Source organism: Passer montanus, unplaced genomic scaffold, assembly GCF_014805655.1.
Source record: "Passer montanus isolate IOZ18808 unplaced genomic scaffold, ASM1480565v1 scaffold7, whole genome shotgun sequence".
In the NCBI taxonomy this organism is placed as follows: Eukaryota; Metazoa; Chordata; class Aves; order Passeriformes; family Passeridae; genus Passer; species Passer montanus.
The window spans coordinates 316,472-342,384 of record NW_024372147.1 but is presented as its reverse complement, the minus strand read 5'-3'; the positions used below and the strand labels follow the sequence as shown (position 1 = coordinate 342,384).

General features: G+C 33.4%; 1 protein-coding gene across 1 annotated transcript in view; it reads right to left on the bottom strand.

Annotated features, from left to right (window-relative positions):
* The window catches only part of LOC120512088 (contactin-associated protein-like 4), a 199,951-nt gene that overhangs the window by 70,715 nt on the left and 103,323 nt on the right, over positions 1–25,913 (bottom strand). Inside the window, exons 4-6 of the mRNA XM_039730013.1 lie at positions 6,867–7,014; positions 575–778; positions 218–402 (exon numbers count right to left, since the gene is read on the bottom strand). Coding sequence (XP_039585947.1) covers positions 218–402; positions 575–778; positions 6,867–7,014 — 537 coding nt within the window. The remainder of the gene's footprint in view (positions 1–217; positions 403–574; positions 779–6,866; positions 7,015–25,913) is intronic.

The window sequence follows — 25,913 nt, the reverse complement described above, 5'->3', positions numbered from 1 at the left end:
GATGAAAAAAATGGTCTTTTGAAAATACTGAGTTGAGTCTAGTGGAAGATTTGTACTCCAAGAACATCTCTTTTTCTTTAATTCATTCTCTTAACAGACAGAAAATCCCCAAGGTCTTAAGGACTACAAACTTCCATGCGTTCTGTTTCCTTTGCTGTTCCAGTGCATTTGCATAACAAAGGTAATAAATGTAATAAAGGAAAGGTAATTTTCACACCTCATAATCAAGGTCCAAATAACTGAATTCTCCTTTTGCATGAAAATGATGAGTGTGTTTATCCACTGTAAAGTTTACTTGATTGTTAAAATGCTCAATGAGAACAGAATGCCAGTGTTGATCATCCAAAAGGCTGCCCAGCGTAATATTAAATTGGGCATTAGAAGGATGAGTTTTAGTATCACCTTGAAAGAAGAAAAATAAAAACTATTAATTTCATTCAAAAATATAATTACTCAAAAATATACTGCTAGTTTATCATACTTTATACATTAAAATCCACTTAACAGTTTAAAAGAAGTTTTAGTCAAGTAATGCCTAGTAACTATATTAGACTTTAGAGACTATAGCTGTTACCTAAATTAATGAGTAGGGACAGCTTCCCTTTAGTTAATTCCAGGGTGATGTGGTCTCCATTTTGTCCTTCTCTGTGGAGGAGAATTCCATCACTTTGCATTGTCTTAAACTTCAGAGAAATCACATCTTTCAGTGCATTAATGAGTTTTTTATTTAATGTGTAAATTAGACAACTTTTCCCATCAAAGCCAACCACCTCAGACCCTAGAAGTAAAGAAATGAAAGATAATGTACAATGCTATGTCTAAAAGAAACAGTTGCATGTTACTTCAATATGGTATGAAGTTCCATCACTAACATCTCTAGATTACATGTGCACAGTGAATCGTACTTTATTTTTTCCCCGTATATTAGGACTGTTGTGTTTTAATGATGATCATATAACTAGATAATAAAACCATGTGAGAAGAGATTTGGCCTCTATTCAAATCTAACAATGTTCTCATATGCTGGTCTTCCTTTCCTTGGATCTATAAAATACTTTTAACATTTCTAGTTTTACTTGTGTTCTTAGGCTGAAAATCGCTATCAATTTATGTGTAATTCATTCCAATGAACAAAATCAAGACAAAAAAAAAGCCAAGGCTGCTGTTGACCTTCAGGAAGGGAAGGAAATAGGGCTAACTGATTTTATCCCAATAGTATAAAAGAATATCCGTCAAAATTAGTACAGATTGAACAAGACACACACCAAGGAACTGATAACACTATAAAAAGCTCATAGAGTATTCACAGTTCATATGTAATGAAGAAAAAAGTAATTGCCCTTGAAAAATACATTTTTGAAGTGAATGAAGATGTAGAGGATACTCAATAAAATATAAAGTTGTTTTTCAACTGACTGGTTGACTTCTTGCAAGTCAAGGGAAACCCATTATCTATTTACTAACTTTATATAATTTCAATAAAAATATTTCTCCATATTTTCATCATGGAAATGGAATGAATTCAAATTAACTCTTGTACTTTAGGTTAGTAATTTATATTCCATTTTCACAAAGCTCTTGTCAATGAATGCAGTTATGTTTTTAAATATAGTTTCTTGATTTTCTTTATATCTTGATAATGGAGAATTTATCAAACGTACAATGAATAAATATGATGTTCTACCTAAACATGAACCATAGATTAACTATTTCCTTCATTTTAACACTGAATGAATGAATGTGGACAGCAAAAGTGTTAATTAATGTTGCATTAAAATAATGAATGTGATGTAGAATAGCTTCAATAAAGACTTCAATAAGTCCACTTGTACATTTATATACATCTATCAAACTAGCTAACTAGAGACATTCTTATGCAATGATAACTCTAAGACTGGGAACACACTCTTGTTATTAGTTATTGGGACAAGAGCATAAACAACATTAACATGGCTCTCCAAAATCCCTTACACTATTCTGCAGCACTAGTTCCTAAGAAGCATTATCTGCTTTGTCTAAATTTGGAAAATAAACAAAATTAAATTTTTCCCTTGCCCTCACCCAATGAATTAATGAAGATTGCAAAAGGGTTGCAGATGGCAATCAAAATTCTTGTAATATTTCTCACACAGGTCTTGTCTTCACCATCCATGCATTACCCCTGGAAATATATTTAAAGAGTTGTGAGAAAAACAGCTTGGGTGTCCTGCGGGATTATAAGGATAAATAGAATGTGGGCTCATATCTAGAGTATAGTAAGATTTTCCTCTCTTATTTACCAACTACTTGCAACTTCCTGGACTTCAAAATCCTCTACATGGATTTTCTCTACTGTTGTAAAGAAAAATAAAACAGGTGGACTTGTTTTATGAGCACTCATCTTTTGTTTCCACAATTGGCAATGTGTCTTCCTCAAATAAATGTGATATAAATCCTTAGTGCAATATGAAAATAGCTTTGGAAATCACAAAATGCCCCTGAGAAACTGGAAATTCTGAAAGCCTCACATACTACAGGACCAAGAAACTAGTGATCCTGAGCAAAAGTTTTAGTTGAAATGTCTTCAAAATATATATATTTTTTTATCTTTATATCAATTTAAATCAATGCTAATGTTCTATAAAGAAAAAAAAACTTAAAACAATGCAAACCAACTGGCCATTACTCCAGTTATGAAGAGGACATGAAGTCCTTTCTTTGACTGATGTAACTGTAGTGTTGACATAAAGCATTTCAGCCAGGTGGAAAATGATGAAAAAGCCTCAATACAATTAGAAGTGATAGAAAACAAAAGGGTTTCAGCAGTATCTGCAGTACTTTTTGTTAGGTATCATAACACACATAACTGACAATTTTTAATGTGCAGTATATATTATTTTCCAGTTACTTATATTCTACAACGTTATACATTTGTAATTTTCAGATTTAAACCTATCTTTCTGCCCGCCACATCAAAAAAAACCCCACCTTTTTCTTTCTTTGATTTCTATTTTTAGACTGCTGGTTTTCAGAGGATGAAATACGAGAGTACTGCAATGAAGACGGGAAAATGTAAAAATGTAAGCTAAACACATTCCCAATATCCCTTTTTTTTTTTTTTTTCTAGTGTCACGACATAGCTCAACCTTAACTGTGTTTTACATGGCTTAATTGTCACAATCTGGCATTTCAGGAACAAGACACAGAAAATGTCACTACAGATTCATTGTTTCTTTTGTACACACTAAATAGAAAGAACTATCAGGCAGAGGCTTCAGATTAATTTTGGGCTGAGGTTCAGCACAGAGTATTTGCAGTGTAGTCATGGCACAAGCTGATGTTTTATCGGTTCACATGAAGGCAGGTTGAACATCAGGAGGTGAAAAACAAACTATTTCCTTCCTTCCTTCCTTCCTTCCTTCCTTCCTTCCTTCCTTCCTTCCTTCCTTCCTTCCTTCCTTCCTTCCTTCCTTCCTTCCTTCCTTCCGCCACTTCCTTCTGCCACTTCCTTCCGCCACTTCCTTCCTTCCGCCACTTCCTTCCTTCCACAACTTCCTTCCTTCTGCCACTTCCTTCTGCCACTTCCTTCTGCCACTTCCTTCCGCCACTTCCTTCCTTTCGCCACTTCCTCCCTCCCTTTCCTTCAGCCACTTCCTTCTTTCCGCCACTTCTGCCACTTCCTTCATTTTCCTTTCTCTCTTTCCTTTCCTTATTTCTTTCCTTTTCTTTTTTGCCTTCCTTCCTTCCCCACTTCCTTCATTTTCCTTTCTCTCTTTCCTTTCCTTCTTTCTTTCTTTCTTTTCTTTTCTTTTTTGCCTTCCTTCCTTCCTTCCTGTGTGCCTCCCTCCCTAGTTTCATTTCTTTAAATGACTGTAGAACATGAGTAAAAAAGATAAGGAACATTGCAGAGACAGCAGAATGAGGATGGAGAAGAACCCAAATTAAAAAAAAAAAAAGAAAGGAAGGAAAACTCTTTAAATATTTCATGTAAGTCCATTAATGAGTACTCTTATTTGGCCTTTCTACTCAGTAAATGCTGAGGCAAAAATGGAAGGGCTTGTCTGGATGCACACTTTACAAGTATCTAAAATGTGACAGTCCTTGATTTAAAAAGCTTATAGGAGAAAACAAGCTGCATGTAAAAAAAACCAACCAAACAACAAAACAACAACAACAACAACAACAACAACTAAAAAAAAAAAAACCAACAAAAAAACCCCCCACCCATACTACCAAGCCTCACTGAGACTGTAATTAAAGGGTAAGCATTATTTTTGAGAATACTAGGCAAAGTTATTCAGAGCAAGCATTTGACTGGAAGACAGCAGATTTCAGTCCTGTCAAAATTTGTCCTCTAAGTACAACTTCATTAATATAGTAATGACTTTTTTAGAACAGAGACATATATTTTTCACATCACTTTATGGAGTAGAGAGATCTACATCCTGTATTCTTGCGAGTTTAGTTTTAGTTGTGTAATTTCTAATAGGTAAGATTGAAGAATGAAATTAGTGCATTTGCACTTGAATACAGAACACAGTTCACATACTTGATGGTAAATGAAAAGGGAGTTGTTTACTCTTCAAATATAATACCCAGTGAGAGCTCCCTGAAGGAAAGGATGAGAAAATGGGACATGTAAAACATGTGAATCAAAGCTAAAGTAGATGTTATTGGCATTTCTGCTTTTCTTTTTTTTCTGATCCCACTTTGAAAAGTACAGTCATTCAAAAAGAGCCAGGCATAATTACTGTAACAATAAGTCCACGTCCTCACTGTGCCTGACAAATGGAGAAAAAGACTGGAGAGAAAGAATTAAGCTTTTACATTTTAAAATAATTTCTAAAACTGCAAATCTATAATCACCTGGTTTGTCTTCAATGGCAACCACGGAATTTACCTAGTAAAGGCACTTGGTAACCAGCCGATGTTCAAAATAAATACAGAGATTATAAGAAGTCTGCAATTCATTTGGAATTATAGCATTTATAGATAGGGGGAAAAAAGCATTTCTAGAACACCTATTACAATCAATTCAAAGAAAATTTAACCAGCTTAAAAAAATTACATATTTTTGATGACACATACTGCATTATAGTAAATAATGGATGAAGTAAATATTTATTTTAAATTCATCCTAATCTTAGAAGATAACTATAGCTGATTTACATCTATAAGCTATCTATAGAAACATTCTGTGCCACGTATGTAACATGCAAAAAAAATTAATATTCCTCAAGAATAGTTAATGGCTACACAAAAATATTTTAATTCCATAACTGCTTATTCTAAATTTTGGGGGTTTTTTTCAGTTGCATGGACACTTTTCTTTGTCGTTTAGACTCAGAGTTTTCTACTGGTGGGCACAAGCATGACACAGAAGAGAGCCATAATATGGATCTTGCAAGAGAAAATTATGATAGGGAATGTAAATAATTAAAATCTGGCTTATAGGCATGGTCAAAAGAGAGCTGTTCTGTTTGAAGATGTTTGAGAGCAAAACTGAGTAAGGATTTAAATGATAACACATGCACAAGGTGAAGGACTGTGAAGAATCAAAGTTGATAACAATCAGTGAATTTTAAAATGAAGCTTAAGGAGAAGAAAGACTATTTTGCCATCATGTACCACAGAAATCAGGTCTCAAATAGAAGACTCAGATGAGATTGTAGCTTTGAATTATAAATTCATCTATCCTTCATTTTTAAACTTTGGTTGTTCTGGAACTTAAAGGAACTGAGGGTAAGTTGAATCATGGTCATACTTTTCAGTTACTCAGCTTTCAAGGCTGTTTTCTGAGATTGTTCTAGGAATCATAAGTTGTGTTCCCAGTTCTCAAGGCAGCTGCCTCTGAGGAATTTTGTGTGAGCATTCCAGGCTCTTCTCCTGGCATGAGATGTCTGTTTTCTGGGACGAGGAAGTTTACCTGATTTCTGAGGTGACCTAATCTCCTGCATCCAGGTTTAAATGTTCAATATCCTTTGTTGACTACCTTTTACAAATTTTAAGAAGTCAGGTTTAAGGCAGAAAGCCCAGAGATAAGATTTCCTATATACACTTAAAGTCAGATAAAAATGCATGGCAATAGAAAACAGGTATATGGAGACCATCTAAAAGAAATCAACCATACAAAACATAAATAAAGAAGTTGAAAAAAAAACCAAACCAAAACAAGAAAGAACAGATAAAAGTATGCACAAAAAACAGTTAAAGAGATTGCTTAAAATAAATTCTGTTTCCATAATGGAGAAAAGATGTGAAGAACAAAAAGCAGTGAAAAACTTACATAGAGGAATTTTTTTTAAAAATCCATGGATGAAAAACTTAAACTGGAAATTGTCAGGAATATTTACACTGTCCAGCAGATCAATAAAACCACAACACTTACGCAATCTGCTTCCAAAGGCTTATGTCAGTTATTAAGGGCACAAAAGCCATTCTAAAGTTATAAATATATATAAAATATAAATATATAAAAAAACTTGGAAGTGTCCTTGAATTTTTTTTATTTGTGGATCTATCTAGTTGTACTCTTACTGGCTCAGGATCAAGACCATATAGATTTAAAATTGTAAACATTTAGCATATTTTGGCCTTCAGAAAGATAGTATACCATGTTAAGATGCAATTTTTAGGACTATGACAAAAAAAAAGAAAGAGTTTGCATAAAATCAGTTATTGGAGTTTGTAATTCCAATACAGAAAGGACTGGAAAATAAGCATCACATATTGATAGTTGATGTAGAAACAGTGTAGTATGCACACAAACTTATTAAATCAGTCTTATTTGAGATTCAATTTAGTCTTAGGAATCTACTTTAAAATGCTATTTAGGCAGCAAGAGACATTGATGAAGATTCATTTAGCTAACTCAGAAATAAACTTACTATATGTGCATCCATACACTTCAATGCGCATTCCAATCCTGCCATTTGGATTCCAATCCAAAGGCACAAAACGGAGAAATCTTGCTTTAATAGAATGCTGAAGCTTATAGTACACGACACTGTCTGCATTCGTATTTCCAGAAAAGGCCTAGAAGAAAATGAAAAAGAAATCAGCCACATCCACATTGAATACAGAAATATATGGAAGTATCACTGATCTTTTAATTTTATATATTTTACTGCCATTTCATCTGGCAAACAGTCAAGCACATGAATAAAATGCAATTGTCAGTGAATTCCATAGGAACATCTGATGATTCAACATTGACGATTATTTTGGATAAGGTGTTAACTCATCTGTGTATTTAGGGCTGATGCCCCACGCAGCAAAGTATTTAACAGCTTCTAAAATTTCAGTGAACAAACCCTGCAAACTCAAACATTCCTGTCAAAAAACGCGTGGAATATCCTCACATTTCAATGCATGGCTCTATCTAACACTTTAGTGTAAGAAAACAGTGATGTCTACAAATACTTTCTATTGAAAGCTAAATGGATTTAATTGCAAACCTGTGTTTCAAATGCATAGCATGCTATATTTAAAATGGCACAGATTATGGTAATAAAACACTTGTTTCCAACTAAAGAATCCAAATTATTGTAAAAGGGATGTGTTTCAGTGTCCTGTTAAAAAAGAAGAATCATTAATTCTTTTTTTTTTCACAAGGGGAAAGAAATAAAAAGTAAAATATTTTGCAATATTTAACTGATAAAACTACTTTCCCTTTTTCTTACATAAAGAAACCAGAAATACATAAAAATGTAAAGTTTTTAAAAAATGTAATAATAAACTATACCATTCTAAAAACTGGAGAATAATTTCTGATTTCTCTGGGTTGTGTGCTGGCTTTTTGTCATTAACTGTTTATGGTATGTGAAGCACAAAGAAGTTGTTCAGACATTTTGAATCCAAATACCTGATGGCTCTCTGAAGTATTTAGATGAGCAGTATTTAAAAGATTACACCTTTCTGGCTGTATGAACAGTGCTGTTGCCATAGCTATAAGCCACAGATGTTGCAGCTGGAGAAGTACATAGCAACCAACATCTTTAGGTATGCAGCTTCTCTTTCCATAAGTTTTAGAAATACAGATGAGCTTCACTGCATTCATTATTTATCTTTCTATACAGAGATCTTTGCACCTTCTCTCTCCCGAACTAGTAAAATTTCAATAAATTCTAATTGCTGAACTTTCAATAGAGAAAAAAAAAGAAACTAAATAAAAAGACCCCAAACCAACCAACCAATCAAAATGAAAACCAGAACAGTTAGTGAATTGGCTTATTTAAGCTAACCTGTTAGGCTAGCAATAAGCAAGGAGAGTTAGTGACTTTGAATGTCCACTTTCAGCTTCATGCTTTGTAATTCCCCTAACACAGAACATAAAGGTGGAAATATAACAAAAATCAGAGAAAACCTACTATTTGGAGGGTGAGACCCTTCCAGACCTCTTGTCCCTTCAAATCCTATTTGTAGTCTGTAACAAATATAACTGCCCATGAAAGTGCAAATTAGTTTGTTGACTGAACCAGAACCAGGCTCCAGAAGTACTGTGAGCAAATGAAGTGTTCAGTTAAGATTTAAATTTTTGCAAAATTGCTTTTGGAGAGCAGCCACCTCATAAAAATTAATTTAAGTTTTGAAAACAGACTGTATATGGCTTGATTTTTTTTACTTTAGGGCATATTTAGACCGTGTTTTCTTAATTTAAAATTTGGGTTTTGGCTTCAACAATAACCTAAAAATACTTCAGACTACTCCTTTAACACCATCCAGAATGGCTAGTTTAGAAACCAGTATTCTTTTTCTGCAATTTTACAAGCCTTTATCTGGGCAAACCACATTTTACGGTGTATCAATTATGTTGAGTATTAAATGGGTCTTTATTCCTTGTTTTAAGCAGTCTAAAGGTTAAATAAGTATTTTGATTTTTTTTTTAGTCTAAATCCACTTCAAAAAAAAGAGGACAAAATCAGACTGTTTTTCTCCATGTTACAGTATTAAAGGTGTACCTGAAACTTATGAAAGTAGCCTGTAAGCTTTTTAGAGGAGAATTATATTCAAAATTTCAGACAGTCCTGTCTTTACAGTAGAACACAATTACTGTTTCATGGTCCAACCTATCAATCCTTAAAACATAGAATTTATAACCATATAATGAGCTTCTTTTATCCCACCCCTCTTTAGACTATTCAGACCACTTCACTCTTATGCCAAATCATGTATAGGGAACATGCCATTACTTTAGATTATGCAGAGTCCTCACAACCTATACAGATATCTAATGCTTAAAAAGATGTCATGTGGCCCTCTGTTAATAGGAATAACACACTTAATAGTTGCAATTAATAAACAGTGCTTATGTAAATATTAATAGGGTTATACACTCGACCCAATATAACTGTTTGTTGACTCTTAGTTGATGTATTTACATGTACTGTATTATACTGCTTCCTAATAGCTTGAAAACACACCATCTTCCTCACAGAATGCAGTTTTTGAAACACTGAAATTCTATATTGCAGTTGAGCGGTAAACAGTGACAGTGACACTTAGCAGCAGAGATATCTAGGTAGATAACTCTCCACAACATATTTTACTCCATGAATTAAAAGTATTCTGGGCTGTACTGAAGCCTGAACTGAGAGCCTGAACTACTCTCAAACTTGGTTTAACCATCCTCCTCAATTTCTAACCCAGTAACTTTATCTTGACCTACTTTAACCCTGCTTTGAAGACAGAATTATTTAGTTCATTATGGTGTCAGAAATCACAGCTATGCTGTGGATTGGTAAAGTTAAGTCCTGTCCATAGAAGGGCATTGGCAAGCTCAGAATGATTGTGAAGGTAAGCTTGCATCAAGACAAGGTAAAAAAACTCCTTGGTTTCTCTGTACATCCTCTATGTAGAGGACACCCACATGTGAGAGTCTACCAGGGTTAATATACGCATCCTGTCCAAAACTTTCTCACCAATCAAAAATTCCCCCAGAAATGAAACTGTGTAGGACCTACAATTCAGATATCTAGAGGACATGATCCTTATTCACAAATATAACTTTACTGTATAATATACTAAATATACACTGTAAAAAATAATACTAAATAATATGCACAAAGCTTTTATATATGTTGTGTACCGATTGCAGTAAATATATTTATTACATATATTACTTTAAAAATATACATATAAAAATAAATATAATTATACTTAGCTGCAAAGCCCCATGTAGTGATTAATAACAAGTACTGGTACAGGACTAAACGTGAAAATCTGGAAGAGAAGTTGTGGTACTAGTGTACCTCAGGATGGGTCTAACTTAATTTTGTGGTTTATAAATTCTAGTACCAACACCAGAAAAAAAAAAACTGAAAAATTCAGCATAAAGTAACTTGGGACTGTTTGTATAAATTACTGCATTAAAAAAAATGCTGCAGGATTAACTTATCTCTCCCATTTTCTTCCAATACTTCTAAATTACATCCAAGTTCATATTACTGTAAAATAAAGGAGAACCTATTCCAGATAACTTAGTACACAGTACAAGTGCCCATCAATTGACAGGTTTTCTGAACAAGAATCCAAACACTCAGACTCATCCTTCTCATCCTATTACCACTGTAGTAAGTTCTTGTCAGTAAATTGGAGTTGCTCCCCAAAGTCAACAAATATGAACCTTTCAGTTAAAGTTAAAAAAATGTGGAAGTCCTTCACTCTGACCAGAGAACACTGTACCAGACAATTGTCTCCTTTCTTAGATGTCCACATTGCAATTATGGCTAGGACAAAATGATCACAGAGGTTAAATTAACATATTTTTAAGACTTCATTGGTTATAAATGATATATGCAAAACCTGGCTGATATTATGGTATTACAGTGAGAAGCCCTGTGCCGTAAGTTATGCACTGTACATTTCACTAGATCTTGAATTGTTTGAAGATACAGTTGAAATATAGTAGTGTTACCTTAAATTGATCAAAACACACAGCAGCTACACATACTCATAAATCTGAGTGTTCATAATGTTTTTTGTAAAGAAAGGGCAGCATATATTAATGACAACCTGATTAATACAGACCAGACAGAAAAAAAAAACTTGACAGAAAACCATCATAAATTGTTGTTCCAGTCAATGTTCACTGCTTGTACCACCTAAATCCCCACTCCTGTACTTACAGCTTTCCATCACTGTCACTCAGAGACAGGATAGTGGGGTAAATTCTATCAATACTCTTTCAGTCTATCTCTTTCTCTTATTTCTTTACATTTGGTGAGTGTTTCATTCACTGTCATGGTTCTGCCTCTTTTTTTTTGTCTTTCACTGTGTGAGTGGAATATTACCATAACTTTATGTAAGTCCCAGAACAGCTCCAGAATTAAGAGATGAAGAGAGGATGAGAACACGCTTGCCAGTTAATTTATCAAAGGTGACAACTGATATTTCTAAATGGACACTAGATATTACTTCTGCCTTTCTGTTTTGTTTGGAGTTTATTTTTTTGGGGGGGTATTCTTTTTTTTTTGTAGATTTTGTTATTTTTGAGAAGAAAATGGAAACTATTTGCTTTCATATTAATATAGAAGAGGGAGATTTCAATATCTAAAATTAAGCTAATGGAAAAAGGTTGGGTTTTTTTTCTTGTTAGAGTAGTAGTAGTTGGATAATAAAAGTGTATGAATTGAGGGCCCTTGAACAGCTACTGTTAGTCAGAAGATGTTTATCAACAGCTAGCTATGCTCATTTGGAAATGTGCTTAATAAACTCTATTTTCTGTCTCTTTATTCCTTTCATGTTCAATGTAGCTGAAATGTAAAGGTACTTAATTTTCCAGATGACATGGTATGGGGAGTAATAAATAAAATAAAAATAAAAATAAAGATATATTTTTGTAAGCCACCAGCCACAACAGGTGTTTTGAATTCTTCCATCTACCTTATTTCCTTTCATCATTCAGATCTAGTAAAAAATTTTATGTGAAGTATCTTGTCACCATCAGAGGGAGCTCTTGTATTGACACAACTAGGCAGAACATTCTCCCTTTAAAAATTATCATAACAATTCTTCCTTATAAAATCCCAATACATAGTATGAATCTACTATGTTTTATTTATTAATACCTAATCACATGGACCTCAGATATATTCCTGAAAATAGAAAATATGAATGTGTTTCATAATTGTATTACTGGAACTCTACACAATCTTTAACAACCCCTGAAGATTAGCTAACTCTCTATCTGAAATGAATATGTATATGATTTTTATAGTATGGATCTGTAGTCAATTAATTTAGATTCTGCTTTTCCAAAGGTAGCTGTGACGATATCAGAAGGTAACAACCAAAGACGTTTTGGTAGTTTTATTTTCACTTTTTCTCTCTTGTTTTTTAATGAAACCACTTGAAAAAAAATCTGTAAAATATGAACACATTGAATTTTGAATCTGGGCTAAAGTGCAACTGTCCTGTCTACTTTCAAATCAATCTGAAGTTTAATCACTACTCTTCTGGGTAAACAAATGTTTTTACTAGTGGTCTTTAATCTGGAGTACAAAATTGAATTTATACACTTAGAAATCATTAACTAAGTGTTATGAAATATATTTAAAGGGCAACAACATATTTAGCCTGTTTATTCCACATATTTGCTTGTTAAAATCTGAGGAAAAAAAAAATTGTTCCGGTGGTACAGTTTTCATTGCATGAAATTTAGATAGGAATCACAATTGACTATTGTACTTCTGTAATACATGATATAACCTAGAGACTACCAGAAGGGTAATCCAGGAAATTTATAATTAACTATACCTTTCTAACTAACTAACTATACCTTTTGTGCAACAGCTATGTATGAAATCCACTGATATGTCAAAACAGTACACAGGAATTCTGTTTGCTGCAATATAAGAAAAGAAAACCCAAACAAATACTTCATTAATATTATAGTATAAATTTTCTTTTTATAAAATTTCACACCTTGCTTTGAAATGAAATTAAGTTATTAGAAAGAAAGGAAATAAACTTTATTACCTATGCAACATAGAAATGGCACAGCAAACACTTTTATGTTCTGAGGATCATAACAATAAAATAGTTCAATAATAAGCTTTCCTACTAAATTATTTATGTAGCTTTTCATATATGATGTCTCACAATTTCTACCTTTAGAGAAATTTCTGTAAATTATTTATTTTTCAACTCATCATTATGGATTTAGACTAGTGTATATGCTAACATGACAATCTGTTTCTTATGTTGCTGCAACATTAGTCAAATATCTCATGCATTTAACCAAAAACCTTAGTGGCAAAATTTCACTTTTCTTTTCGCATAGGGTTTGCCATTCTGATAATTAGAAAACCTTTCAAAAGCAACCAACTTCCATATTTTTTGCTTTACTCTGAAAAAAGGTACTATGAAATGAAAAGCTAAAGAAACTCACTGAGATTAAATGTTTTAGATATGATGTGATCAATAAGGCTCTAAGAACATTCTGTGCACTAATTCTAATTCTGTGCAAAAGTGTTCAGCAAATGTATATTAAGGTTGCATTCAGTAGTTATTGGGAACTAGTAAAAATATGTGGGAAACATTTCCTGTTAAGAACATTTAGAATACAAAAGTAGCACTTGAGTTTTTCAGAAACATCAGCATTCATGGTGGAGCCTACTGCTCTAGTAGGCATCTGATGCCTCAGAAATGTAATGCAGAGAGCAAAGACTGCACTGTAAACATACTACTAGATCACTTAGGAGTATTTACTAGAGTGCTGTCTTTGAGCCCAGGGGATGTGTCTTAAAAGCCACACTGAATGCAATAAAACCAAGTTCCTAGTTATTTGTCGTATGGAGAATTTGTTTCTGACACAGACTTCAGGTATTTGGATAACCTAAACAACAAACCAATTGTAGTTCATTCTTTCTAGTACTGCTGTGCATTTAAATAGAAATTAGAGACTAGCAAATACCATTGACCAGCAAATATGGCATTCAATGAGAGAACACATGATGGGCAGCCAACAGAATGGACACACCTTCAACCCTCAGCCAATTAGGAGGGAAAGAACTGACTGATATGGTGGTGCCCATCAGCTACAGAAAAGGGCAAGCAGGGTGGCATGGGTGCCTACACAGAAGAAAGGAATAAAGAAAGACTTTGCAGAAACAACATTAAGTTAATCTTCATGTAGAGATTGGAGAAGACAATTTCAGGCAACAAAGTCTCTTTCCAGGTACAAATTTGAATAACTCCATGGCTCACAGAAAAATGTGACACATAGTTTGCAGCCTGAAGACACATCAGTGATGGTCACTAGCTTTCTTTCAGATAGGGCTATCTGGTGGAAAGTAAAAGGAACTGTACTGCACCAATGCAGTATTAACAGTGATTCTGATACATCACTTTCTATGTGAAACCTAAAATGATCGGGCTCCTTTACACTTATCCCATCTCCTCCACAGCATACTTTACTTCATATTCTTATTTCACTAAGGAAAAAAGAGGAGGGAAAAAAAAGTGTATCAGGAACTGACAATGTTTTGACTTCAGCTGTCCCAACTCCTGAAACCCAAGTTTAAAAACATAAATCCAAGTTACGCTAATACTGATTTACCTTGGAGATAGGCAGAGTCCCTAGTGCTTACTTCAGAGTCCCTGGTGTTACTGCATATATCACTGAGATCTAGTTCCATACTAAGCTTCTTATAGCATGAGAGAAATGCATAAACCAGAAGTAAGAACCCAGAAGTATATATCTTAATGACACAACAGGGTGAACACAGCACTGAATTTCAAATTTTAAAGGTCTTTTTTCAACTCTCATAGTCAGAAATCAGACTTTACATGGAAAAAATGGGAATAAATTTCATTTAGTGCACATGACATCATGAACCGTAACTCTTCTTCTTCAGAGGAGATGACTGAATATATGGGAATATTGTTCATTATTTGTGATGCTAATTTCTTTAGTTTATGCAAACAGAGCAAACATGTAGTTGTATCTCTATGTGTACATCTATCACTATGGGTTAAAGGTAAAATACAGATCAAAGAAAATGGGTTGAAGCTCACAGAGATTATAAAGTCCACACTCCAAGACATCACTGCAAGAAAATCAACCACTTCCTTTCAAAAATTAACTGCTTTCTGGATAAAGTGGCATATAATATGGATAGGAAGGATGTTTCTTAATATTAGAAATAATTCATCTTAAATGAAAGAATCAACAAACTTTGCTTTTCACTTGGTATTCCTAGAAGGAGGCTCTCATGACAGCAACAAGCTTGAGAGACAAAAATGAAGCCACACAACTCTCATGAAGCAAAAGTGTTGCCAGATTCTAATGTCATTATTTCCACAATACTGAATTAATGTCTAACACTTACGAAATGATTGAAGGATGAGAGACAGTGAAAGTCATTTGTGCATGGCACTGGAAATTATGATCAAATGACTACAGATACATGGGTGGTCATTCCTCTCAAACTAAATTCTTTGCTCAAGAGCAGTCTGGAAATTAATACTTATTCAATTAGCTTTGATACTCTAAAGAGACCATGTGGGAATAGCTTTTCTAAGAGAAAAAATAACACTCCAGAGTGGAATGAAGATGGCCCTAAGTCCATTTTTTTAAACCAAAATTGTGGATGGATAGTCCATCATGGCTTTCTGTACAGTAGGAAAATAAAATAACGAAATAATAAGATTTTTTTTAATGTAGACATTGCTTGTGGAACCTGCAGCTCCATAAAATGTGATTTTCTTTTACAAGAATCTTGAATACAAGAATGCTAGTTCTTTGACTAAATGCTTGTGACACGGGATGTAATTTCAAACAAACTTTTAGATTATTTTTGATATATAGAAACTTGCAGTAATCTGTAGGAAGGAGTGTGATAGATTAACGTTTAGTGCTTTAGGTTTTTTGTAGTATTTGAACCTAAAGATCTTGCTTACATTGCAACATCTTTAACTGCCTTTGGTGCACACCGGTGCTGCAGAATGCTTATAAATCAAGCCATTTCAAGTGGATATTTTTAGTTTGCAAGTCATCACTACCTATTTGGTGCATCTGGAAAAAAGCAAAGTGCGGGGCAGAAGAAAATGGTGGATTATCCTCTTACACCTTGAGAAAACAATGTATCTGAACTGATTAACTGATTCTGAAATGCTTTGGAAAAACATTCAAACTGAGATCTAACTGAGAAGCTGAAGAAATTCAAAGGTACATCTAAATTTGAACTCTAGTAGTGGGTTTGTCTTTAATTTTTACTTTTTTATTTAGTTTCCTGTATGAGTTCTTGGGGGAAAAAGAAGAAATTATCATGTGACTCTTGTAAGAAACACTAAAATCTGTCTCAATGCTATTCCCCCAGTTGAATTAAGGACAGGTAAACTTGCAGAGATGCATATCAGTAAAATTATTCTTAATCTACTTTACAAATACAGATTGCATCAGACAGAAATAATTCTACTGAGGACTGTTTTCTCCTTCATTTGCAACGAATGTTTAAGTGCACACAGTTCAAAATTCATTGCTAAGGACAGCAAGGACTTCAGGTATTTTAGATATAAATAGCAAAAAGAAATAATAACAGCACTGCTGATATCTGACCAGAGGGGCACCCCAGTGAAGCCAATTTAAAAAACATTTTGTCACCACATTGGAGAAGAGCTGATTCCCCTTCCCTTTGATAAGTGTATTTCAGCATCTGTGGACTACAATATAAAGTCAATTCTATTTCCTAAGAAAGGCCAAAATGTGGAAACAAATAAACTAAGATAAAGATCAAGCATGAAGTTGCCTGATCACAATTCAACAAGAGCGATTTCCTTGAAGAACTTAGAGAGCAAAGGCTAAAAACAAATTTCTAGATAGTAATACAATATAATTAACTGAACAATTACAGAGTAATTCACCAGTGCCTTTTACAACTAGTAGGGGCAGATGAATATATGGGGAAAGGAAGGTGGTGAAACACTTCATCAGTTCATGTGGTCGTTCCATCTGATATTGAGTGACCGAGTCAAAGTAGGAAGTGCCTATAGAAGTCAACGCACTCATTCTCAAGACCATTCTCAAGTTTCTATTTCTTGAGATCTAATTTGTTTTAAAAGCTGTCAAGTTCATACTTCATGATAGCTACATAAATTTGTGGTTTTTAACCTATGTTAAAAGCTATTAATTAAATCACGCTGTCATATAATCTGTACCTTGTAGCAGCCACCTTCTCTTTGAAACAAGGAATTGTTTGCTCCCAAAAACCTTTGTCATCATTGAATAAATCAATGATCAGGCTAATTATAAAAGAAGACTGCTCCTGTTAGGCAAATTATCACCTTTGCATCAGAAGTAATGTCAAAATGACACAGGAAAAGGACATGATAATTCAATATGTTATCATTTGTAAATATTTTTAGATCTGTTAGAAAATAGACATAATTCTTCAACTGTCTAACAATATTTCAAATTATCTTCATATAACACAGAATGAGTAAAAGATTTCTAATACTTTCAAAATGAAAATGTCATTCACATTGTATTTAAAATATTAATAAATGTCACATGTTGTTATCTAATTTTTTCAAACCACAGAGTAAGAAGCTTTGTAAGTATTTATAAAGTGTCACAATGCTTTTAAAATATATTTAAAATACAAAAAATTCTTCACAAACATTTGAAATAAATATACATTTTAAAAACCGAACAACAACAACAAGAAACACACAATGCAATCATGGATTATCACAAACATTAATTTGTTATGTATTAGACAATCTCTTCATGTAATTCTTAAAAAAAAAGTTATCCTCATTTTAATAGTTTTGCAACTTTAAGCTAATTATGATAGATTAAAACATGGGTTTTCTTAAGAGATGTGACTACTACTAAATTTTTTTATTCTGAAATATTATTAACTGAAACTCAAAACTAGAAAAAATTTCAAAAAAACCGATCCAAAACCATCCCTTCAGACTTTTGAGACTCTGCTTTCAGTTCATATACTCAGTTAGTTTCTTATTAATTCTGTGTGAAATTTTATCTGTCATATTATTTGTGTGAAGTCTGTCCTAAGGGGACTCTTATGAGGACAGCAGTCACTAGGAATGCACAAAACTTCACCTCTGTCATTCTTAAAAAGGCATGTGGTCATGGTGACTGCCAGTCTGCCTGGTCTTTACTTGTTAGCTGATAAGGAACAAGATTAAAATTACCATCTCTCGTACAAAGATGGCAATTCCAGAAGTTGGTAGTCTGTGTAGTCACCAGCTAATAACATGCACAGGACTGTAGACCAAGAGTCATGCTCATCTTGCCAAAGAGGTAGAATACATCAAAAATAAATTGAGGAGAAAATGGTTCTGCCACAGATAATAAATTCTAGGACCATAATTATGATCTAGAATGACTGAAGCTGGTAAATTAATGTAAAACACAAACTTACAGGCATTATTCTGGAGTTTTTTGCTCTTTACAGAAGACTATGAAAGTTGGTTTCAGAATGTTAACCACCTGTGACTTTATGTGATGCATTTTTTTACATTGTTGGCATGACTGGATATTTTGACAGTGAAAAATAATAAAAAAGACCATCTATTTCAGACTGAATTTACAAATTTACCTGTATTCTAACAGAGAAAAAGAGAAATCCAACAGAGAAGTAATTAACCATTATCCCCACTTGTATACCTTGCATTCTCTCCTGTAGCCCTACTAGAGAAAAATAATTACTCATCCATCATGTTAGATTGATAAATCAAGTATTTCTATTTGACATTTGCTTCTAAAGTCTGAGGTGGCTCCAAAAGCTTTTAGCTGCTAGAGATCAAGATGGAAAATTCTGCAACAGAGGTCTGTCCCAATCTACACCTATCTATGGATGTACATTTGTGCAACACAGCAGAGACTCTGGAGTACCACAAAAAATGGCAAAATTATTCTAACAAATGAAATTATATAGTTGTTAATAATTGAAAATATCCATTACCTTGTAAAGGATGTTGTAACTGACTTCAGTCTAGTTCCCTCTTACTACTCAGTTCAGAATGCTGAATGCTTGACTCTATGTTTGACTCCACTTAGCCCTACTATGCAGAAGATTCAGAACAACTTTAATCAATAATAATAATAATAATTATTATAAAAGAACAAATCATACAATATTACTTAATTTTGTAATAATCTTTCATGACTTCTGTAGCTTTTCTTCTTGCCCAACAGAATTAAGCTGCTGCTGTATTGTCTACTATATGTTTACTTTAGAAGCACAAAACCAAAGAAAGGCTTTTTTAGCAAGGTTTCTTCTAGGAATAGACCCTTCTATATCAAGCAAAGAGCTACTGCCACCTGAATTCTCAGACACAGAAGACAAGTCTGCGACCTAACTTTTAAATCTTCCTTTTCTTCGAGGCTCTTTTTTTGACCAAGACCTCCTAAAAAGTCTCTTCATAACTTACATCCTTGATGCTTTCTGCACCTACCAGATTAAGGACAAACTTTCAAAAATTGAATGTCTCATCAAATTATCTTCTAGGACTATTCTATGGTTTTACAGCATAGTTTTTGTCATGCTCACAAAGGAGTAAATTACCTCCCCCAACTTGTTCTGAGGTCCTTGGCAGATGTCACTGACTGCAATAAAAAAAGAACCATCAATTTCTATTTTGTCCCTGTCACAACTTTCTAATCACTAAGCCAAACCTACAACCAGCATTGTAAATTTAAAGATTACCTTGAACACAGAGATTTCTGTAGTTTTCTCTAATTGTGGCCCAAGAAAGAGATATCCAGTTCCAGTTCAGCGAAACCAAATTAACAGAATAACTCATCAGAGCTGTGCAAGCAGTGTAACAGATCTCAAGGCTTTGAGCTGCTCACGCAGAGATCCTTGCTGGGTACTCTAAATCATATGAATACACCTTCAGCTTGGTTGACAGTCACTTGTCACACACTGGGAGGCACTGCAGCTGTAAAACCAGCTGCCCTTTTCTGGCCACATCAGGTTGCTTTCATGGCATGTTACTCTTTGCAACCTTTGCAATACATCCACTCTCATGCTGCCAGAGATTTGCTCCCTTCTCATGTGAGCTTTGTCATTGTGCTGCTCATCTTCACCTTGGTAAGAAGGCTTGAGTATGGGGCCTACAAGCTACACACATACCCAGACAAAAAACTTGTCCTACACAAGTAAATTGTACTTCAAATATGACCTTCAAGTCCTACTACTATTTCTATTATTGAAAATATAGGGAGGTTTGGGAAAAGCTACAGGCTGTTATGAATGGAATTTCAATTCATGCCACCAAAAATTTGTTAGAATTCACTCATTGCTTCAGAAAATCCTAAAATAGGACTGTATTAGAGACATTCCTTCCATGTTAAAACTAACCTCCCCAGGATAATCAAAACCAAGTCTGAAAACTAATGATAAACTTCAACTATGGCAGAAAACAGGGTAAGTGTAAGACTTTTCTGTTGGCATATTCACCACGGAGTGTGAAAAAGAGGAAAAACCACCAGAAAAAACATATTTACTAAATTAAGAATATTTATTATTCTAATACATCTCTAAGAAAACACTTTTGCTCAGCTATAATACTGCTTCATAAAATTCCACTGATATTACCTAAACTGACTTTTTTAACAAAGCAAAGATCTGATCTTATATGAAGAAAAGACCAAGACAGCATTTTAAAATTCCATTGAGGAGGGTATTTTCAATTGAAATAATAAAGTTTAACTTTTTATTAGAGAAATTAGAAAAAAAAAATAGAAAGAAAAACATATCAGATGAAAGAACAAAGTATGTGGAAAATCTGCCATAACAAACCAATAATGCAAGTTAGAATAATTGCAGCGTGCTTTATTTAGACTGAGGAATGCATGCATGATGAATCAACCACTCAAGCCCTCCTTAAGTAAAATCTGTTTGTCAGAAAATTAGCTACGGATACTTAATCCAATTAAGAACTTAGCTCTTTCTTACTGTTTCGCTTCATCAAACTAGAATTTGGCAGTCTTAATTTATTTCCCATCTTCTTATTTTCAGAAAGTTAGTTTGTGCCTTGGGAGTTTTGTTTTTCTGTTGTTTTTTTGTTCTTCTTTTTCTCCTCTGGCTTTTTTTATAAATCTGTTTATTTCTTATTTTAAAATTTAGTTTACTAACTACATATATTTTTATTATTTCTGATAGGAAAGAAAGCATGTGCTATAAACAAACTAAAAATAATTAATTATTAAGAAATTAATACACTGCAAGTGCATTTTCGGTTTGTATTTTTATTTATCTATTAAGAATTTATTTTAAATAGGCTACCTTAGGATGCAAAAGAATGGAAACTAAGAGAAAGTCAAATTTAAAAATATTCATGTTGCATGAATATTTGTTTCTGGGAATTTTAAATATATTTAAAATCATGAGTTAGCTTAACCTTCAGTAAGGAAAGGTATGATTGCTCCTTTTTTCTGTACATTCAATCTTTTTTTATATGAATTTGAGGACTTGATTGAACCATTCTTAAGAAAAAAATTTAATCACATTAGCGAATTCTACTTTTTATCATTGAGACACATTTGTCATTAAATCAAAGTCCAGCAGTGTTTTCCATTAATAAAGTTCTCCTAGCTTCAACAACAACAAATATTATTTTTGCCATGCAATTTATTTATATTATGTACACTATTTCCACATATAACTTTATATATTTTTCTGCACCTGAGACCACACAGATTTTGCAGTCTTGCAGAAACTACCACTAAAGATCTCAGATTTTTCCTGCTGGCATTCATGACAATGTCTTTCAAACTTTAAACTTGTCCTGTCTACATTGCCAGAGGCAAGGTACTTCTTGTTCCTAAGGCTCACCATCACAAATAGAATTGGAGTGGTTGCAGTTGTTCAAAAGATTAGATCCTGCACTAAAATAATTCTGACAGAGGATTTTTTCTCAAGTTTTTGGTTTTAATGTTAGCTCTTTATTATATGGAAGCTAGTAACTGCACAGAGTATCTGGATCTGACAAAAATACACCTCTTTCTTTTAAAGACTATGATCTTCTAGTCTTACTAAATAAAAACTGGTACAGGTTCTTTACTACTCCAGACTAATTTCGATTCTATGTTAGATATTTTCTATGTAGGATTTTTTGGCTTGAATAACATTTGTTTTCTCAGATAACATAGTGGAATGAAAACGTAATTTCAGCTCCACACAACACTAATTAACCGAACTGTAATGCAGACTCCATATGAACAACAAAATCTGTCTTCAAACAAATTATAATAGCATTATGATAAATATTGTCTAAACAGATAAGGACCAGAGAAAATACCACAGTGTGATTATCCATTATTCAAACATCCCAAACTTAATATCAAGGTTGTGTTTGCCGTAGGATACAAACCATTGGTAGAATTAATTCTTAGAAAGAACAAGTGAATTTTCTGCATTTGGGAATATTATAAAACATAGAATGTTTATTTCATCACAGAGAGCATCCCTAGTTATTTGCACTTACAAGATTTTTTAGGAAATACATAAACTATGATATGAAATATGCTTATTTTAGTGACAATATTCACTGTTACATTTTTCCCTAAAGATACTCCTGTAATGAATAGAGGTTTTTTTTAAGGCAGTATCTATAGGGAATAGTCAGACATGTTACAGTGTAAGATCTGTCCCTTATCTGGTCCTCAAAGGACCAGTTTGAGCAGCCTACTCAGAAAAAACATCCCCAAAGGGATGAGTTTTGTTGAGTCATAAGCAGGGTATGTTATTTTTGCTCTGGTCTACTGGTAGGGGCAATGAAGAGCTGACCTTCTTTTTCTTTATGACACTGTGTTTACAGATTTCTGCCACATTCACACCCAATATTCTTTTTACTGGCCAAAGAATCCAAGTCACTTCCTCCATGCCAGATGTCTGTTTTTTAATATTTTAAAACATAATTTGCTGAATCTTTTCCAGTTCGGCTAAATTATTTTGCAATGAATGATCAGATCTGCATTGAAAATATGAACAACACATACACATTCACAGTGGAATAACAAGGTTTTCTGTCTCATTTGCTACAAATTTCTTAATAATTCTAACACTCTATTTTCATCTTTGTTCCAGAAGACTAAGCTGATAATTATAAATGTTTTAGAGTTTTCAGGTGTCCTCCTGGAAGCAGCACCCCACAGTCCCTCATTTAACATGCAAGGATGGTGGGGGTTTTTGGGGGTGTAATTTGGGTTTTGCCATGTACATTTTGTTAGCAATGAAGCCAGAATATTTATATTTCTGCTTAGTTACAGTACTTTAGGTGTAAATATTAGAAAACCTCATAAATACTCAATGCCAAAAGCTGTCATAACTTCATGTGGGAATAGGTTTTTTCCTTTAACTTTTCCTTTTTTCTTTTTCTTTTTTTTTCTTTTTTTTTTAATAAAAGAAGACAAAAAGAAATTTTGGACCATGTAATTTAAAATGGTAAGGTCATAGACAAGACTTTGAAACAAACCAATGTGTTAACTGTTTAATATGTTTTGAGTTATGCACTTGTTACTGCAACACATTTTTCTTAACTCTGGTAAAGAGATGCCTTCAGTTAAGTATCAATATGGTATGTTTGCTTCAATGAAAATGTGAATTTTCTCTGAAATACAAAGTTACACTATTGTTTGGTCTAATTAAAAAACAAACCAAACAAAACCTTCATGATTTTTGGGAACACACTTTCAAAATTACACAATTTCAAACAGTATTTTGAGTTGATATCTCTATGTCTATGTGAGAAAGAGACAGGAAACAGTGAACATTTAAGAAAATCTCTAGAGCTTTGTAATTTTCACTGATGGAATCTTTTCAAATATGTGCATATTTTATGGATATTTGAATATGAACCTGTGATAATTCAGCATTGGGTATGTAGATGAGGATAGGAATTTTATGAGAGCTCAACAATTTGTAAATGTTACAATCATCCTGCTTCTACAAAAATGAAATAAAACATTAATACTTTTTCTTTGCTTCCATATCATGTGAAGAATCTTCCCTTTTGCAAAACAGAAGTATGGACATATATAAAATAAAAAGAGGAGAAGGTGAATTGCTAACCTAAACTTCATGAATACTTCAACAGACTACTATTTCATTTAATCATAGGGTAATTTGGGCAGGAAAGGTAATATATTCCAAATTCTTGCTTAAATGAAGGTCAGCTACTAAGCCAGACAAGGTTTCTCCGGGGTTTCCCAGTACCTGTCTTAATATTTTGCTATGCATCCTTACATCTGTCACATTTCTAGGAAAATCTTCTTTTCTCCCCTTTTCTCATTTTTACAACAGGTTAGAAAAGAAATGAGACAAGCAGAGTGCCTAATTAAGCACTCATTCTGTTTATATCAGATTATTAATAGTTTGAGTCTTCTGAGATGCAAAGTATATCATCTTGATGAAGTCACTGATATGAGACACTACCTCTGGTGATATTTCTCCAGACACCACCCAAAGTAGATCAGAGGTTAACAGAGCAATTTCACTTCATATTACAGAAAATATGCTGGAAGAGAGATGAAATATCATGAACATCATACGATGTGAATAATTATATGCAGGTGGTTGGGGCGTATTTGGGTTTTGGCTTGTTTTTTTGGTTTTTTGTTGTTTTTTTTTTTATTTTTTTTTTAATGACATGATGCTGACTGTAACAAACTAAACAGCCTGGGCATATCATGAGGATCCCATTTCATTTGCCAGACTCTTGGAAATAAAAATGGGTTATTAATCCAGTTTAACTTGGACTTTATTATTCTAAATTCCCAAATGCCATTCACAAACAAGGAAGATAAAATGAGAGAGAATTTGATTCTATTTTCTTATGTATTAACATACAGATAACATAGAACATCAAGAAATTATATTATCTTTCTAATTTTAAGATTTAAAATATATATTATAATTAAAAATGCATAAAATATATTAACTATGCACCAATTTTTCCCTTACATATATATATATGTATATATATATATGTTTATTTTATCACTTCAACTTCCACAGTACAGGTTCTAGGTTTTGCCACTGCGCTCTCAGAAAATGCAAATAACTGAACTACTGTACATAATTTATGACAAAATAAGTATCTTGTAAGCCTCTAAAGCTTCACTGCATCTGAAGTATTTGCACCTCAGGAGAATGGAGACACATTTCCCTTAAATGGTATTCCCTAAATAGTGTGAAAAAAATACCAGCATACTGATAATTAAGGATGACCAGTTTGTTTTCATTACTTCAGCTTATCCAAAAGTTAATGTCTTGTATGTAAACTGACAGAACTTTGCTTTCAGCCTGCTACTATCTGAATTGCCTAAGACCAAATAAAATCATGGAATAATATAATGAAATTCAACTCACTTAATTCTTCAATTATATCTGCTTTTACTGGTTTCATCTTACTGGTGCCCTTCTTGATATTGAATCAGCAAGGAGAAGCTGAAAATTATCATCTCATTGAGGGAAGAAAAGTTATTGAGGACAATGCAAATCTTCTTGACTATGGAGTCAAGTTTTGTTACATCAACACTGAAGCAAGAATCATTATCCTCTTTTGCAATGTTGTGAATTTGTATTGGCTAAGTTAAAGAAACACTGCAAAACCAAGAAACATCCAACACAATTACACATTTTGCTTGATTGTTTGGGTTTACCCTTCAGTACTAAAAGGTCACAAATCAGCATAATATCATACTAACAATGTCAAGTGACATTTTTAATAATGCAAATTAAGTGGGAACTTAATCAGGATGAAAAAAAAAAACTGTGGAAACTTCACATCAAGATCCTGATAAGGCTTTTCAAGATCATATCTTCATTTTTTATTGTTCCCGCAATATAAGTCTATGTAGGGCTAGAATCTCCTGTGTCCAGAGGAGGACCATAAAGATCTGAGGCCTGGAGCACTTGTCCTGTGAAGACAGGCTGACAGAGCTGGGCTGTTCA